Source organism: Microcaecilia unicolor, chromosome 7 (genome assembly GCF_901765095.1).
Source record: "Microcaecilia unicolor chromosome 7, aMicUni1.1, whole genome shotgun sequence".
NCBI classification, from domain to species: domain Eukaryota; kingdom Metazoa; phylum Chordata; class Amphibia; order Gymnophiona; family Siphonopidae; genus Microcaecilia; species Microcaecilia unicolor.
Window position 1 is genome coordinate 47,932,370 of NC_044037.1, and position 19,052 is coordinate 47,951,421.

Consider the following 19,052-nt stretch of genomic DNA (forward strand, 5'->3'; position numbering starts at 1 on the left):
TCAGTCGCTCCTTATAGCCAGTTGTTGAGAGAGAGTGAGTGAGTGAGTGTGTATGTGTGTGTGTGAATTCCCCAGCCGGTGTTAGGAATATTGAAGCTTTCTTTGCGGTGTGGCTGGGGCATAGGTTTTATTTCCATCCCCTTCGTCGAGGCAGTCTCGCCTGTCACTTTCCTGTTTTGAAAAGTTCTGCGGAAACTCTGATTTCAGTTTCCCTTTTGTCTGAGTGTGTGTGTGTGTGCGTCTGTCTGCAAGAGAGAGAGAGAGTGTGAGAGTGAGTTCAGAGAGAGAGAGAGAGTGAGAGTGTGTATATGTGGTGGAGGCTCTGAGTGGCGCCGACCCCAAGCTGCAGCAGGTGCGGCGGCTGCACCGAGCCCCCTCCCCGGCGTGCACCTTCCTGCGGGACCCACGCACCTCCCTGGCCAAGCTTCCTCCACCACTACCGCTGCCGCCCCCCAAATCCCCACACATTTCCACTAAGCCGCCGCGCCCATCCCGCCGCAGCACCCCCGGTGCCAAGAATAAGCCCAGCCCTGGCCAGAAGCACCGTCAAAAAAGCGGTCCGAGCCCCGCCGGGTCCAGCCAAGCCACCGCCCAGGAAAGCCGCCCCAGGAGATGGTGGCAGAGGGAAGCGCCCGGCTCCCAGCCCGGCCTGCGGTCACAGCAGCAGCGAAAGCAGCAGCAGCTCACTGGACCTGTCGGACTGCCCCTCGGAGCTGCTGTCAGATGATCCCCACCCGGTGCTCGCCAGTCACCTGCAGCTCTCTGTCCCCGCCGGCAATGATCGTCCGCAGCAGTAGCAGGTCAGGAGCACTGGCATGGGCTGCGCCTAGTGTGTGAGTAACTCCAGCTGAGACCTGCTGTGTTTGGCGTATGCGCTGTTCTGCGCATGCGCGGCATGTCGGTCAGCGTTCATTTATATAGTAGGATACCTTCTCTGTGAAATAGTAGTAATTAAAAAAAGGCAAGTGCACTTTTATAATATACCACTGCATTCCACAAAGCAAAAGGAGCAAGTTCCCACATGCCATCTTTTTTTCTTTTTTTAGGCACAGGATTAAAAAAAAAGATTTTAAATGCTCCCAGGTTTCAATTTAATTCATGTTTAATGTGGGATAAAAAGCCATATATTATTATTTATTGCATTTGTACCCCACATTATCCAACCTATTTGCAGGCTCAATGTGGCTTAAAGAGTGTTGTTATGACAAAGTCATGACAGGATCTTGTATACAATCGGTATTAAGCAGAAGATGTATGAGGAATTAGAGAAGGAGGTGTTAGATAGGGTGGTGTAAGAGGTGTACTTTGATACTTGAGTGGGTTGGGTGGTGATTTGTGTCGTTAAGGGTTCTTTTTATAAGTAAATAAATAGATAGAAACTCTGAATTTTGAGCACCTGATTCTCATAACACGATACCTGTTTAGTGGCCCTTTACTAGGAGAAAAAAAATTCTCTGCACGTTTACAGTATCCTCCCCACCCCATAGAAACTCTGAATGTTGAGCACCTAATTCTCATAACATGATGTCTGTTTAGCGGCCCTTTACCTGGAGAAAAAATGTCTCTGCATGTTTTACAGTATCCTCCCCACCCCACTTACCTATTCCAGGCCTCCTCCCCACTCCCCTGAGAGCAGGGTACCAGCACATACCTGAGCTGAAGCCACCCTGGTGGTCTAGTGGAGTCTTTTGGCGCTGACCCTCTTGCTGCCGCATCTTCTTTAAAATGGCTGCCAAGACTTACAACGGTGGCCTCGCAAGACTTCAGTGAAAGTCTCGCAAGGCCACCGCTGGAAGCCTCGGCAGTCATTTTTAAATAGCGATGCGGCAGCAAGAGGGTCAGCGCTGGCAGTGGGCAGGAAAGACAGGAGATCTTTCCTGCCCCGAAGACTCCACTAGACCACCAGGGTGGCTTCAACCAGAATTAGGTGCTCAACATTCAGAGTTTCTATCTATTTATTTACTTATATATGGCTTTTTATCCCACATTAAACATGAATTAGATTGAAACCTGGGAGCATTTAAAATATATATTTTTTTAATCCTGTGCCTAAAAAAAGAAAAAAAGATGGCATGTGGGAACTTGCTGGGACCCTTAGGCTCGGGGGAGCCCTGCATTCAGTGGTGTGCTGGAGGGAGCAGCCCTGCTGCATTTAACAACAGGCTCGCAAAATCTTTAAAAACTAACAACTGGCTCTTGCGAGCCAGCTCCAGCACAACACTGAAGGGACTGAATCTTTCATAGAAGCTGTCAATGTTACGCGGTAGCCCTTTTCTATATGAACTTGGTATTTTGGTGTTTCTCATTTTGATAACTGGATAATGACTTGTGTTTGTAATTGACAACTGTACTGAACATTGCTTGAGTATGTTTGAAAATAAACATAAAAAAAAAAAAAAGATCTGTGAGTTAGTCCAGGTGGTACAGTAAGCCTAATAAAGCATAAACTCACTGAACTTTAACCAAAGCAGTTTACAAAAGAGATGAACCAACTCATCAATGCAGTATAAACCAAACCATTCTTAAACATACAATAAAATCATAGTACGACTGTTAGTAACATATCAGCAAATTGTACACAGTACATAAGAACGTATATAAGAACATAAGAGTAGCCATATACTGGGTCAGACCAATGGTCCATCTAGACCAGTATCCTGTTTTATTTTATTTATTTGTTTGTTTGTTACATTTGTACCCCACATTTTCCCACTTATTTGCAGGCTCAATGTGGTTTACATAGTACCGTAAAGGTGTTCGGCAAGTCCGGTAGAGAAACAAATACAAGGTGATGTTGTGGTCGGATAGGGTTCATGAGTTTCGGGCACAGTGGGGATAGAAGAGAGGAAGGGTTATGTGGTGTCCATTACGATATGTGGTTTTGCTGTGTTGCAGAGTTCAGGCACTTATGTTGGGTCGGTAGGATATGCCTTTTTAAACAGGTAGGTTTTTAGTGATTTTCTGAAGTTTAGATGGTCGTAGGTTATTTTCACGGCTTTTGGCAGTGCGTTCCATAGTTGTGTGCTTATATAGGAGAAGCTAGATGCATAAGTTAATTTGTATTTGAGTCCTTTGCAGTTTGGGTAGTGGAGGTTTAGGTATGTTCGTGATGATCCGATTGCGTTTCTGGTTGGTAGGTCTATGAGGTCTGTCATGTATCCTGGGGCTTCGCCATAGATAATTTTGTGGATCAGGGTGCAGATTTTGAAGGCAATAAGTTCTTTGATTGGGAGCCAATGCAGTTTTTATCGGAGGGGTTTGGCACTTTCAAATCGTGTTTTGCCGAATATCAGCCTGGCTGCCGTGTTTTGAGTGGTCTGGAGTTTTTGCGAGTTGTTCTTTGCATCCCGCATAAATTCCATTGAGGTAGTCTGCATGGCTTAGTATCATTGTTTGTATTAGGTTGCGAAATGTTTCCCTCGGGAAGAATGGTTTCACGCGCTTAAGTTTCCACATTGAGTGGAACATTTTCTTAGTTGTGGAGTTCACTTGGCTCTCAAGTGTAAGGTTATAGTCAATTGTAACGCCGAGTATTTTCAGGCTGTTCAAGATAGGGAGGGTGTAGTCTGGGGTGTTTATAGTTGTGGGTTTGTGTGTATTGTGTTGAGATGAGAGGATGAGACAATGTGTTTTTTCAGTGTTGAGTTTCAGTTGGAATGCATTTGCCCATGAGGCCATGGTGTTCAAGCTGAGCTTGATTTCGTTGGTGATTTCTGTCAGATCATGTCTAAATGGGATGTATATTATGACATCGTCTATGTAGATGAATGAGTTGAGGCCTTGGTTGGATAAGGACTTGGCTAGTGGGGTCATCATTATGTTGAAAAGTATTGGTGATAGTAGTGATCCTTGAGGTACTCCGCAGTCTGCTTTCCACGGTGGTGATATGTTTGAATTTGATTTCACTTGGTATGTTCTGGTGGATAGAAAACCTTTGATCCAGCTAAGTATGTTTCCACCAATCCCAAAGTAATCTAGGAGTCTTAGTAGTATATTGTGGTTTACCATGTTGAATGCGCTCGACATGTCGAATTGGAGGAGAAGTATGCTTTTGCCTGTAGCTATTTCTTGCTTGAATTTGGCCACTACAGTGATTAGCACAGTTTCAGTGCTATGGAGGGGTCGGAATCCTGATCATGATTCATGTAATATTGAGAACTTATGTAGTCAGTATGTTGTTTGGTTATCATGTTTGGGATACATGGAACTGGGCGGTAATTGGTGAGTTCGTTTGCCTTTTTCTTGGTATCTTTTGGTGTTGGGGTGAGTATGATGTTGCCATATTCCTTAGGGAAGAGACCTTGTTGGAGCATGTAGTTTAGGTGGGATGTGAGGTCTGCTATGAAGCGGTCAGGGGCAGATTTGAATAGGTAGCTGGGGCAGATATCCAGTTTGCAGTGGGTGTTGGAGAACCTATGAGTCGCATGGGCGACTGTTTCAGCGGTGAGGAGAGCAAAGTTTGACTAGGTTCGGTCCGCTAGGTATTCTCCAAAGGTTGGGTCCAGGCCGTTGATGAAGTATTCGATGTCGGTGTTGTCCTGAGGAAGTGTATTGCATAGATTTATAATTTTTTCACTGAAGTATTTAGCAAGTTTGTCTGCAGATGGGATGTCTACAACTACTACTACTTATCACTTCTATAGCGCTACAATGTCTGTGTTGGTTGTAGCGACTGAGGTGATGTCTAGTAGTTTATTTACGAGTTGGTAGAGTTTCTTCATGTCTTTGTAATCTGGTCCAATTTTGGTTTTGTAATAGGACCTTTTGGTCTGTCTTATTGCATATTTGTATTTTCTTTGTGTGTGTTTCCATGTGTTGAGTGTGTGATCATTTTTTATTTTTTTCCATGCTCGTTCCAAACAGTGGCCAAGCCAGGTCACAAGTATAGTATTGGAAGACCTGCAGTTGTGATGTGCCCCACGTGCATACATCAAACATTACAGCTGTATTTAGCCGCAGGGCCAGGAGCAATTTTCCAATGGAGATCTCTGTGTTGTAAACAAGTCTTCCTCTGCATAAATCTCTTTGAAAACTGTCTTCTTGGAATACACAGAAAGCAAATTTTGGCAATCGAGTGACTTCATTAGAAATTTCAAGGTTTAAATTCCAAGGAGGTTGATATTCAAAGTGATTTAACTGGCCAGAAATGGCTCCTGGTCAGTTAAATTGCTTGTTTGGGACTAACAGGTCAATTTCAGTAGCACTTAATGGGTTAGTGTTTGCCAAAAATGACCAGTCAGTGCCTAAAGCAAAACTGGCTATTTTGGGAGAATTCTGGGGGTGGAGTTGGCACATGGCCAGTTAAGTGCTGATATTCAGCATTTAATTGGCCAAGGTCATCGCATATATAGGACCGCATAAAAGTCAGTCCTATCTTTATGTGGTGCCCCATTGCCGGTGAAGTGATGAAAATTGCACTTAACCAGCCCATGGTTTAGCTGGCCCTGGCAACACGGAAATTCAATGCCAGAGCCTGGACATGGCCAGGCATTGAATTTTCGGGCATGACACCTGCAGTGGTCAGCGAAACGCTGAGCGCAGCCGGCTGAATATCAACCCCTAAATTAAATGGCATCCAGTTAGAATAACAGCAATATTGGAAGACTGGTCTTGTGCTGGAACAGGCTGGTCAGCAGTTGCTGCATTTATCCTATGAAGACCATGATCCAAAAAGCTAAACCTACAAGTCCTGTACATTCCATCTTTCCATAGCAAGCATGATAAAGACTCATAATCACATGGTAATAGTTGTGTCAGTAGAAGTTACTACCACTGCTACTTTTCATTTCTATAGCGCTACTAGATGTACGAAGTGCTGTACGTAACATGTAAGAGTCAGTCCCTGTTCGACAGAGCTTTAAATCTATTCAGGACAAATAAGGAATTAAGGAGTTTCATTTATTATGGGAATGATTGAAATAAAATGGGTATTGAACAGGTGAATAAGGGGTTAAGAGTTTAAAGCAGCCTCAAAAAAGTTACCTTCATTGCTTTGTCGCTGTTGGCAAAGTTATTGATAATGGACAGAGACTCCTGAAATCTTGATCCTCCAGTAAGTGCCACATCTGCTATCAACTGACTCACTGCAATTATGACCTGTAAAAGAAAGTTTTTCTTTTATGTCCATAAAAAAATAAACAGCACTAGAAAACTGGCTTGATATATACTAGAAATTATTTCATAGGGATGACTAACTAATGATGGCATTTTGCTACAATTAAACATACTCCCCTACCAAATATTCTAATATGCTTTGCCTATTACAGCAACAAAACTGGTACCACACAAACCTTGCGTTCGCTTTGCCTATGCTCACCCCTGGTTCTTCAGACATTAACCACGAGGCTAATAGCTTCACCTTCCACTGACCTGCAAGTGTGTTCTAAGAAATGTCTTCCTCTTGGTGAACTCAAAGTTGTTCCTCATTAGAAGGTACAGAAGAGCGGATGCCTCATTACGCAATGAACTGAGTTTCGAGGTGCAGCACTTCAGCACCTCATAGCAAAAAGCTGCACACATGTTCACCCTTCCTTTGAAAAACGCCGAGGGAAACTTCAAAACGAAAAAAAAAAAGGGATGACAGCAAAGTTGCATTCCATAGGTGAAGATTATACAAAAGTGGATTTTACCAGAAGAATATAGTGGAAATCATTAACATGCAAATCTGAGAGACACAGAAGGGAAACAGTATAGTACACTGCAGATTCACCAGTTTGGGGCCCTTTTACTAAGCCAGGTAGGCGCGTACGTGCATCCTACGCATGTCAATTTTGAACTACCACCTGGCTATTGCATGGCCTGGGCGATAATTTCATTTTTGACGTGGGCCCGCTATGTGCACCGGAAAATATTTTTATTTTCTGGTGTATGGCACTAACCAGGTGGTAACTGGCATTGTACGCACACTGATGATTACCGCCCGGGTAACGCGTGAGACCTTACCGCTAAGTCAATGGGTGCCGGTAAGGTCTCAGGCCCAAAATGGACGTGTGTCAATTTTCATTTTGCCGCATGTCCATTTTCAGCTAAAAAAAAGGCCTTTTTTGCAGGCACGCTGAAAAATGGACCTGCGCATGCCCAATACAAACGTCTACACCAGCGCAGACCATGTTTTGGTGCACCTTAGTAAAAGGACCCCTTTGTTTTCAGCAAGTGGGGGTTATAGGAGATGTTCTTTAGTCATTGGTGGGAAAAACTCCACCAAAAGCCCGGCACCAACACTGCATACATTTTTAAAACTAGCAGGCCGATATGCCTTGATGTAAGATTTTGCAGTATATTACATCATCAATCAGACCTTTCAGCTACAAGTTTTCAAACTGTTAGCAGTCAGTGTCATGCCTTCCTTACAAGTGGACTGGTGGCAACTGAGTATTTCTAAGATTTTGCCACATCCCAAATTTTGATGCTGTAGGCAACCATTTAGGTTGCCTAGTGGAAGGACTGGCTCCAGAGGTGGTGGAAGCAAGGTTCAATGGTAGAGTTTTATTATAATTTAAAACAATGACATTAAATTTTGAACTTCTAGATGAGATACTGTTGAAAAATAAAAGTCTGTTTTCAAAAGATTCCAACTTCAGGTAGCCATGACCTTTCCAGATTACGAGTCTGAATGTTATTTCAAGCCAAAAGATGTTCCTACCTTGCTAATGAAAGCTCTCTGTGAAGCAAACACATGCTTAAAAGAAGCTTCGGACTGCCCATTTTTTAAAAAAGCAAGATGGATATCGAAGATTTTCTTCATCAACGGGTTATGTCCATCATTACTGAGAAGTTGTGCCTGCAGTATGAACAAAACACAGAACATATTATTGAATAGGAGGCCAGTTTTGTTGTATTTTTGGTGAGCGAACCTAAGCAGATCCCTCTCGATCGGAACAGAGCTCCCTGCTGGTTCTATCAGAACTGTGTATGTTCCTGACTTAAAATTCAATAGCTTTGCTGAAACTTTGAGGTACGGCATTTGCCATATTTATCCACTTGGCTACAGGGAAATAAAGGTCAACAAACAAGTTAAAGATAAGACCTTTCCATTGTACTAATTTAATACATACTTAAGTAGCTTTAGATAGCTATGCTGACTTGCCCTCAAAAGCTACTCTCAAATGCACTGTTAGTTCAACAGAAAGTCATTATTCACAACTTATTTGCTGGCCTTTATTTTCTAAACTAACTGAATTCCATTAAACTTCCCCAGAGGTTTCTTATGTCTCCTCTAGCCCTACTTAATCCTAATGGCTCTCTCCCTGGCCTGCTCCAAATCCACCCAGTATTCTCATCATAAGTACATAAGTAATGCCATACTGGGAAAAGACCAAGGGTCCATCGAGCCCAGCATCCTGTCCACGACAGCAGCCAATCCAGGCCAAGGGCACCTGGCAAGCTTCCCAAACGTACAAACATTCTATACATGTTATTCCTGGAATTGTGGATTTTTTCCAAGTCCATTTAGTAGCGGTTTATGGACTTGTCCTTTAGGAAACCGTCCAACCCCTTTTTAAACTCTGCTAAGCTAACCGCCTTCACCACTTTCTCCGGCAACGAATTCCAGAGTTTAATTATACGTTGGGTGAAGAAAAAATTTCTCCGATTTGTTTTAAATTTACTACACTGTAGTTTCATTGCATGCCCCCTAGTCCTAGTATTTTTGGAAAGTGTGAACAGATGCTTCACATCCACCTGTTCCACTCCATTCATTATTTTATATACCTCTATCATTTCTCCCCTCAGCCGTCTCTACTCCAAGCTGAATAGCCCTAGCCTCCTTACTCTTTCTTCATAGGGAAGTCGTCCCATCCCCGCTATCATTTTAGTTGCCCTTCGCTGCACCTTTTCCAATTCTACTATATCTTTCTTGAGATGCGGCGACCAGAATTGAACACAATACTCAAGGTGCGGTCGCACCATGGAGCGATACAACGGCATTATAATATCCTCACACCTGTTGTCCATACCTTTCCTAATAATACCCAATATTCTATTTGCTTTCCTAGCCGCAGCAGCACACTAAGCAGAAGGTTTCAGTGTATTATTGACGACGACACCCAGATCCCTTTCTTGGTCCATAACTCCTAACGTGGAACCTTGCATGACGTAGCTACAATTCGGGTTCCTTTTCTCACAAGCATCACCTTGCACTTGCTCACATTAAACGTCATCTGCCATTTAGCCGCCCAGTCTCCCAGTCTTGTAAGGTCCTCTTGTAATTTTTCACAATCCTGTCGCGATTTAACAACTTTGAATAACTTTGTGTCATCAGCAAATTTAATTACCTCGCTAGTTACTCCCATCTCTAAATCATTTATAAATATATTAAAAAGCAGCGGTCCTAGCACAGACCCCTGAGGAACCCCACTAACTACCCTTCTCCATTGTGAATACTGACCATTTAACCCCACTCTCTGTTTCCTATCCTTCAACCAGTTTTTAATCTACAATAGGACATTACCTCCTATCCCATGACCCTCCAATTTCCTCTGTAGCCTTTCATGAGGTACCTTGTCAAACGCCTTTTGAAAATCCAGATACACATTATCAACCGGTTCCCCTTTGTCCACATGTTTGTTTACTCCTTCAAAGAATTGAAGTAAATTGGTCAGGTAAGATTTCCCCACACAAAAGCCGTGCTGACTCGGTCTCAGTAATCCATGTCCTCGGATGTGCTCTGTAATTTTGTTTTTAATAATAGCCTCTACCATTTTCCCCGGCACTGACATCAGACTCACCGGTCTATAATTTCCCGGATCTCCCCTGGAGCCTTTTTAAAAAATTGGCGTTACATTGCCCACCCTCCAATCTTCCGGTACCACGCTCGATTTTAAGGATAAGTTGCATATCACTAGCAGTAGCTCCGCAAGCTTATTTTTCAGTTCTATCAGTACTCTAGGATGAATACCATCCGGTCCAGGAGATTTGCTACTCTTCAGTTTGCTGAACTGCCGCATTATGTCCTCCAGGTTTACCGTGAAGTCAGTAAGATTCTCCGACTCGTCCGCTTGAAATACCATTTCCGACACCAGTATCCCACCCAAATCTTCCTCGGTGAAGACCGAAGCAAAGAATTCATTCAGTCTCTCCGCTATGTCTTTGTCTTCCTTGATCGCCCCTTTTACCCTTCGGTCATCCAGCGGCCCAACCGATTCTTTTGCCGGCTTCCTGCTTTTAATATACCAAAAAAAATTTTTACTATGTTTTTTTGCCTCTAATGCTATCTTTTTTTCGTAATCCCTCTTGGCCTTCTTTATCTGCGCCTTGCATTTGCTTTGACACTCCTTATGCTGCTTCTTGTTATTTTCAGACGGTTCCTTCTTCTATTTTCTGAAGGCGTTTCTTTTAGCCCTAATAGCTTCCTTCACCTCACTTTTCAACCAGGCCGGCTGTCTTTTGGACTTCCGTCTTTCTTTTCTAATTCACGGAATATGTATGGCTTGGGCCTCCAGGACGGTATTTTTGAACAGCGTCCACGCCTGTTGTACAGTTTTTACTCTCTCAGTTGCCCCCCTAAGTTTTTTTTTTACCATTCTTCTCATTTTATCATAGTCTCCTTTTTTAAACGCTAACGTATTTGACTTTCTGTGTACAGTTACTTCAAGGTCGATATCAAAACTGATCATATTATGATCACTGTTATCAAGCGGCCCCAGTACCATAACATCCCTCACCAGATCATGCGCTCCACTAAGGACCAAGTCTAGAATTTTTCCTTCTCTCGTCGGCTCCTGCACCAGCTGCTCCATAAAGCTGTCCTTGATGTCATCAAGGAATTGTACCTCTGTAGCGTGTCCCGATGTTACATTTACCCAGTCTATATTTGGATAAATGAAGTCACCCATTATTATCACATTGCCCATTTTGTTCGCGTCTCTGATTTCTTTTATCATTTCTGCGTCTACCTGCTCATCCTGGCGAGGCGGACGGTAGTACACTCCTATCACCGTTTTTTCCCCTTTTATACATGGAATTTCAACCCACAATGATTCAAAGGTGTGATTTGTGTCCTGCTGAATTTGTAATCTATCTGAGTCAAGGCTCTCGTTAATATACAATGCTACCCCTCCACCAGTCTGGTCCACCCTATCACTACGATATACTTTGTACCCCGGTATGACATCTATACACATCTTGTAGATTCTCTAGTCCTGTAGCCTCATCTACTCCAGTACCTATCATCTCCCTGAACCTCCATGTCTAACCTTCTCCCATAGCCAGAACTCCAAGGGGCAACTCTCTAATAGTTAATCCTCTGGCAGTTTCATCCCCCCCCTCCATTAGTACTGGACTTGACTCTGGCACTCTGCTCTTTGTCCCCCTTCCTCCTGTCTCTCAGGCTCCTCCGGTCCTACCAGGGGAGTCCTGCTGAGACACAACATAAAGAAGAACTACTTTAGTAGATTATGTACATATGTTAATGCACATGTGCACATCCCACTGTCTACCAACAGACAGACACCATCCAGAAGTAAGCTCACTGCATATACATATCTGTTTGAAATCCGCATAAATCAGTATTGGATGTAAACTTAACTATTCAGATTGAGCTTGGTTTACAAGTCTGCTTGGAACCAGCTCACTCCATAGAATAATCACTCTCCCACTGCTTGTTGTACCAGTCCACTTAAATGCAAAGAAATACATATCAACAAACCAGCTTTAGATGGCACCTTGTTAATGTACTTGAGGCATCACCTACAGCGTTTGTTAATGTCATTATTCCTGTAACTACAAAGGTCTCACACTGCCAAAGTAAACCTTGCTGACAACACCCAGAGCAATGGGTTCTGACAACCAGATAAACAACCTTTCAGTTTTCTTCCAAGGTTAAGACCTGAGATGTTACTTGATATTTCATAAGCACCATGGTGAACAACTTTTTAATTACCCAGTTACCAAGCTCTTGGAATTTCCAAGTAGTAATCACTTTCCCAGTGTTGATATTAACTGTAATCCTTAATCAATTGTTTTTGTACTGAATGGAAGAAAAGACCGCGGGAGGTGGTGGAGATGAAAACGGTAACGGAATTCAAACATGCGTGGGATATGCATAAAGGAATCCTGTGCAGCAGGAATGGATCCTCAGAAGCTTAGCTGAAATTGGGTGGCGGAGCAGGTGGGGGGAAGAGGGGTTGGTGGTTGGGAGGCTAGGATAGGGGAGGGCAGACTTATACGGTCTGTACCAGAGCCGGTGATGGGAGACGGGACTGGTGGTTGGGAGGCGGGAAATACTACTGGGCAGACTTATACGGTCTGTGCCCTGAAAAAGACATGTACAAATTCAAGATATGAGTTTATCTTGGGCAGACTAGATGGACCATGCAGGTCTTTTTCTGCCGTCATCTACTATGTAGTGTACTCTTGGCAGCAGATCAAATAATCTAAATGCCAACTTATTTAGGCTCCAGTATTATCACTGGTCAAAAAACCTTCATATTAATTTATGTTAATTTTTAATGTTCTTTTAATTTTTAAATATTTTTAAACTCATTTTTCCATGCATCAATGGTAATTATAACAGCCCAAGGCACATTACAGAAATATTTAAAGTACTTAGTTTAGCACTTCGCCCAATGGAGCTCTCCGTTTCACTCTGTTGTTGAACTTCATCAGGGGACTAAGCACATTTCAACTGTTTGTTGTGCCAAGATTCTTTCAAAATGGCGTCCACTGACTCAAAAGACACAGACCCTGGGAAAGTGATTACTATTTGGAATTACTTGGAATTTCAGCTTGGTAACTGGGTATTTACAAGAAATTTCGCTGAAAGATCAGTCTAGTTTGTACTGTATGAACAACTTTTTAAAACAGAAATAAATGTTGTCTTAATTGATAAACATCTTGGTAGGCTTATTCTATATAATAAATGCCAATGGCTGGCTGCCATGCTCCTATAAAAAGAAACCTGTTGTCAAAGCTTCTAACCAATCAATTAATTTTACATTCCAGACAAATACAAAAACAAGGAACTGGGTCCAGAGGAAGGAAGTGGCTGAGAGAGGAAACTCAGATGGGGCTGGGGAAGAGGGCTCTTGAATCACTCTGCTGAAATATGGGAATGAGCTGTCATATATATGCATAGAGTACATACACACACATCTACATCTGCCTGGGTGCAGGTGTAAATTTATGCGAGTGCATTTGTGTACATTCTGGGTGCTTAATTTATAAAGGCAAATGGGAGCTTATGTTGCCTTTTATAAAATAAGGATAGAAAAGGTGCATTTTAAAGAAAAGGTTTAGCCTCCCTATCATAAAGCCCCTCTTTCTCTTCTGCTGCATAAAGACAGTGCTTCTCTGGAAAGTAGATGGCTTTAGCTCTCACCTTGAAACTCTGTGTGAAAAACGAAATGGTATCCAGCACAGTTAGAAAGACTTCAGTGGCACTGTTGCCTTCCAGTAATGCCTGATGCGCAATGTCAGCTTCTGATGTACCAGAACCTGGACACAGTGTATAAAATGACAGTACAGAATCAGCAGCAGTAAAGTAAAAACAACCTGCCCATGCAGCAGCAGAATCCATTGATCCCACGCCGGCTTCATCAGCCACAGCAGACAAGACAATCACAGAAGATGCTCGGAGCACGCCCATAGGGGGTAATTCTGTAATCTAGATGCTAACATATATATGGGAGTGTTATCCCCTGGATTCTATACACTCGTGCACCCAAATTTATGCCTAGTGCAAATTTGCGCACAGAAGTTATAAGGGCGGTTGTGTGCGCAATTTAATTTATAAATTGGAAGTTAATTGGAGCTAACAGCCAAATTAATGGCTTAAATTACTGTTAACTGGTGCTAATTAGAAACCAATTAAAATTTATGAGTGCAACTAACCTTAGTCACTATTCTAGAAGTTGCACACGCTGATTCCATTGCATGCAACTTCTAGGGAGTACAGATATGGGAAGGGAATGCCTGTGTCAGGGACGTGCCTAGGGGGTTTGGTGCGCAGGTTACAGAATACAAGGAGTTACACACCTGTCAACAGTGAGGTGAGCTCGTACATATTTGCACACTTACACGCGTAAATGCTGCCTATGCACTGTTCTGCAAACACCCAATTAATAATTTATTTATATTTATATACCATTAACACCAAAGGTTCAAAAGCAGTTTACAATCACTTGAGAAATACATGGCCAAAACCTCATTCTTGATTAGCAAGAAACTTTTTGAAAAGTGATATTTTCAACATCTTCCTAAAAGAAGTGCATCCAGAATTATTGATAAAACATAAAGCACACTCGCGCCAAATTTTGGGTGCTTGATAAGCAAGAAGTCTATCTTAAATTGCTTAAAACCCTTAACTGAAGGGAAAGTAAAAGGAGTATGTTCAAAATTCAAAACTAGACAATAGATATTCAGGACAATCATCATTGAGAACTTGGTACAAAATACAGGAAATTTTAAACAAGATCCTGGCATCAATCAGGAGTCAATGAAGCTCTATATAAAATTTAGAAAGTCTATCATGCTTACACAAAGAAAAGATCAATCTAACTGCAGTATTTTGAATTGTCTGCAGTCGTTGAAAAATGTATCTAGGGGCACCAATATATACCGTTACAATAATCTAGCTTTGACAAAAGCAGAGATTGAACAAGCAATCTAAATTGTTCAACCTCAAAGAACTTTCTAATTCTTCTTAATTTTTCATTTAAAAAAGAGCTTTTAATCAGAGAATTGACCTATGGTTCAAAGGGAAAAGATTGGTCCTAAAAGACACCCAAAATTTTAATCACAGTAGAGAGAAGATACTTATCTTGATCTATAAATATCAAAAAATAAAAACTTGGTTTTCTCAGGGTTCAATTTAAGCTTATAATTTGACATCCATACACTTATTATTGACATACAACTTTGAATAACTAATGATATTTGTGTTAATGACTCATAGACTGGGATCAAAACAGTGATATCATGCACATAACTGTGAATGAAAAAGCCCTTGTGTGCTAATTGCTCAAATCAGGGGCGGACTGAAAGTGCTCTGGGTCCCTGGGTAGTAAGGGTCATTGGATTCCCCCCTCCGGGCACTGCCTCCACCTCCCCAACCGCACACCGCTGCCCCCCCTGCACACTAGTGCGCCCTCCCTAGTCCTACCTTGAAGGACCCTGGTGATGTAGTGGCCTCTTCGGGGGCAGAAAACATTCCCATATTTTTCCTGCCCACTACCGCTGCTCTGCCCGACACCGCCGTATTTTCAAAATGGCTGCCAAGACTTCCTGCGGTAGCCTCATGGGTCTCAGCAGTCTCGTGAGACTGCTACAGGGAAGTCTCAGCAGCCATTTTGAAAATGCAGCTGCATCGGGCAGAGTAGCAGCAGCAGCAGGCAGGAAAAAGTGGGGATGTTTCCTGCCCCCAAAGAGGCCACTAGACCACCATGACCCTTTAAGGTGGAACAGGGGGGGAGGGGGCTGTAGTTTGCGGGGGGGGGGGGGGGGGGAGCCTCTGGGCCCTCAGGCACTGCCCAGTTGCCCGTATGGTCAATCTGTCCCTGGCTCAACTTAAATAGAGTGCGATTGTTGCACTTGTCCGAGGCTTCTTGTGTCTGAGTAAGTGGAACCAATGTTTCAGACACTGTGCTATGAAACATTGGTTCCACTTACTTGGATGAAGCAAGACCTGTTATGCTCATATTCTATAAAGGAAAGTAGGTGTCTATATTCCTTTATAGAATTGGATCCTACTTTGCGCCCTCTGGATGCCTAATAGTAGGTGCCCTGTTATAGAACTGTCCCTTTAATTCTTACATGAATGAAAGAAAAAGACCAGTGTTTGGAAACAAATAAATATAGGTGTCATTATTCAGTGCTATTGAACTGGACAGGTGAGGTTCTTCCATGGTTAAACAGCACTGTGTGGTTCAGGAATTGATATTCAGCAGAATTTAATCATAGAGTCCTGCTGAATAACAGCTCTAACCACCACTGAATATCCAGTCAGTGCTGCGAATGGAGTCAAGGAGGATCCCAAAGTTATTTGGGTACTGCTGATATTCAGTGCTGGTGCATGGGTAACTATCTGGACAAGCAGAACCACAGAAATAGCCATCCTAAACGTGCTTGGTTACCAGTTTGGATACAGGCACTGAGTATCAGTCACACCTTGTTGGTTCTTAACTCTAATTGGGAAGAAGACTTTTCAGGCCTCGATGCTTGTTGAGCAGACTGGATGGACCATACTGGTCTATATTTGCCATCATCTATTATGCTACTACGTTACATAGTCAGTGTCAGTAGCCTGACTAGGTGTGGCACCAAATATCTAGGACTAATTCAGCCCACAGCTCTCAGAATTTAAAAAAAAAAAAAACACTGACCACCATAGCTAGGCTATTGTCCCCATAGCTAAGGGCCCTGTTTACTAAGGTGTGCTAGCGGTTTTAATGCGTGTTAGCGTGTGCTAACACCAGAGACACAGTTAGGAGTGTAGTTATCATTGTGGGCTACTATTGAGATGTGCAATATTACTGTTAATTCTAATTATTAGTAACTAGGTCACATTGCATAAACAGCACAAGTTAGTGGTAAAATAGCCTGTCTTTACAGTAGCCCAAATTGATAAGTACACCCTTTTAACTGGATAAATTATGCAGTTAGTTTTAGTTGGGATATATATTCAGCAGTTGGTTAGAGGTTTGAATATCCAGATAACTTATGTGGATAACTTTATCTGGACATAGTGCAACTGAATAGGGGCCTCACCATTACAGCTAATTATCAGGAGAGATTGCTGACAATGGTTAGAGTGAAGGACCGCCGAGACGAAGGAACACTGAGACCCCACACTAAAGTGACAACAAACAAGGAGAGTGGGAAATAGACCAGGCTGACCAGGGACAAGCGAGAAGACTTCAAATGCTGATAAAACGTTTATTGGTGAACACTTGACACAGCGCCGAAACACGACGCTGTATCGAGTCTTCACCAATAAATGTTTCATCAGCACCTGGAGTCTCCTCGTTTGTTCCTGGTCACTCTGGTCTATTCCCCACTCTCATTGTTTGTTGACAATGGTTAGATCCAGATCTGCCGCAGCTCCAGGCTGTACAATTCAACAAACTTACTACCATTATACCTCCATATCAATTTTTTTATTCTACTATTACAGATACGTATTAAGAGCTGTACTTCTGTGTTTTTCTCAGATTTTAATACTGGGTTAGCATGGGATTTTCACATTTTTTATTTGTAATCCACCTTGAAAGGGGGTTCTTCTTGGAAAAACAGACTAGGAATTCCCAAGTTACGTTAAATTCAATCAGTGCTTACCATGATTAAGTGTAAAAGAACTTTCCAAGCTGCTGAGATGATGGAGTCGAGTGCCAGCTCGGCTGCGAAGGGCAGGCATAGTCTGCGACTTCCTGTCGGCTCCCGATTGCTTCGATAACCAGGCATCATGAACCCTACAACAAAAATCAATTGCTATCTGCGTGCAATTGGCTTGTGGAGCAGCAGTCTGTATTGATGAACATGTAGGACCTAACCAGCAGAGATGGGCACAGCTTCACTGTAGCTCTCAGGTGCAGATGCTCAAAACTGAAAAATACCGCTGTATCAGCGCAGCAAAGGAATTCCCTAAATGCTCAACGCTAACATTGAGCACTAGGGACTTCTGTGGGAGGATTTTGCCTGGCGCATGCACAGCTCTTGAGCGCATGCCCAGAACGCCAGAGAGGGGGGGGGGGGGGGGCGGGAAGGAGGAGGCATCACAAGACAAAAGTAAGTAGTTCCTCAGCCAAATTTCAGCTGCTCCAGTGTCAGTTTACTGAAATCTAGATAAGAGTGAGCAACTATTGCAGGATGGACAATAAAAAGAGCCCTGCTAGCCTTGGCGTCTCTCTTGCCTCCTTATGCCCTCTTGTGATTTCCCTTGCAGCTTTCTGCCAGAGTCTACTACGGGGGATCTTTAGTAGGTCTATGCTTGACAAACTTGACTGCTCAACACCACCACTTCTCTGCTTGAAACCGTAATGCCAGCTCCAAGATGGCAAAGGGATTCACTTGGTAAAAGCACCCTAGCTAGCTGTGCTGTTTTTTGAGCATTGGGGGGGGGGGGGGGGTAGGGAACAACCTAATTTTAATGTAATTTAAATGCTACTTATTATCCCTTGGCGCACTCATTATTCTCTGCAGTAGGGGCCTCTGAGCATGGTGCACTGGCAAACACGGGAACTAGTTTGGCACTAGTGGCCTCTAGTGCCTGTGTTTGCTTCTGAGCATTGGGGCCTCAAGGAGCAAGAAGACACCTTTAATTTTGAAAGCCAATTTAAGTGTGTAAAACGCCTTTATCAGTGTAAACAAGTTGTTGGAATACAGCCCAGCCTCAAGGCAATGAAAAATATGTTGGGAACTCTACAATGTACAAACTTCTAGCTTCAGTGAGAAGAGGCCCTCTTGGGGGTATGTTTAGGCTGAGGAGGTAAGAGCATGTGTGTGTAAGTCACACGGTGAATATCACAGCCGTGGGCAGAATTATACACAGATATTGAATGCCGGGCCATGACTAGGCACCGTCATAGTAACATAGTAAATGACGGTAGATAAAGACCTGAACGGTCCATCCAGTCTGCCCAACAAGATAAACTGAATATCCGGGGCTAATTGTTTAGGTGCTAGTCGCCAGGACTTATGCTAGTCCTGGCCAATATTCAGCCAGGATCTGCATAAGATGCTTATGTGAGTACTGACTGAATATTGGCCGGGACCTATATAACTTCTGACCATGTACCAACCCCTCCCTTCTGATCCCTCCCCCCCATTCCCTGGAACTTCTGAACACCCCTCAACATCATCCCTCCCACCCAACCCCCAAAGAAAATGTAAGGCCCCCCCCCCCCCTCCACGGGGCTCAGGAGACTGTGTCTAGCCTAGACTTTCTACAGAGGATGGCTGGGAAGGTGTATCTTTAAGGGGAGGGGGGATTTTCCAGGGGGGTGGAAAGGGGGATTCGAAGGGGGGTGTGCTGGTACCTGGCCAGAAATTTGTATACCGGTCCCGGCCGATATTCAGACAGGAACCTCATAAGCGTCTTAAGCGGATCCCGGCTGAATACT

General features: G+C 43.2%; 1 protein-coding gene across 1 annotated transcript in view; it reads right to left on the bottom strand.

Annotated features, from left to right (window-relative positions):
* The window catches only part of DOCK11 (dedicator of cytokinesis 11), a 292,220-nt gene that overhangs the window by 70,916 nt on the left and 202,252 nt on the right, over positions 1-19,052 (bottom strand). Inside the window, 5 exon segments of the mRNA XM_030208788.1 lie at positions 5,983-6,096; positions 6,370-6,552; positions 7,643-7,780; positions 13,316-13,431; positions 17,269-17,402. Coding sequence (XP_030064648.1) covers positions 5,983-6,096; positions 6,370-6,552; positions 7,643-7,780; positions 13,316-13,431; positions 17,269-17,402 — 685 coding nt within the window.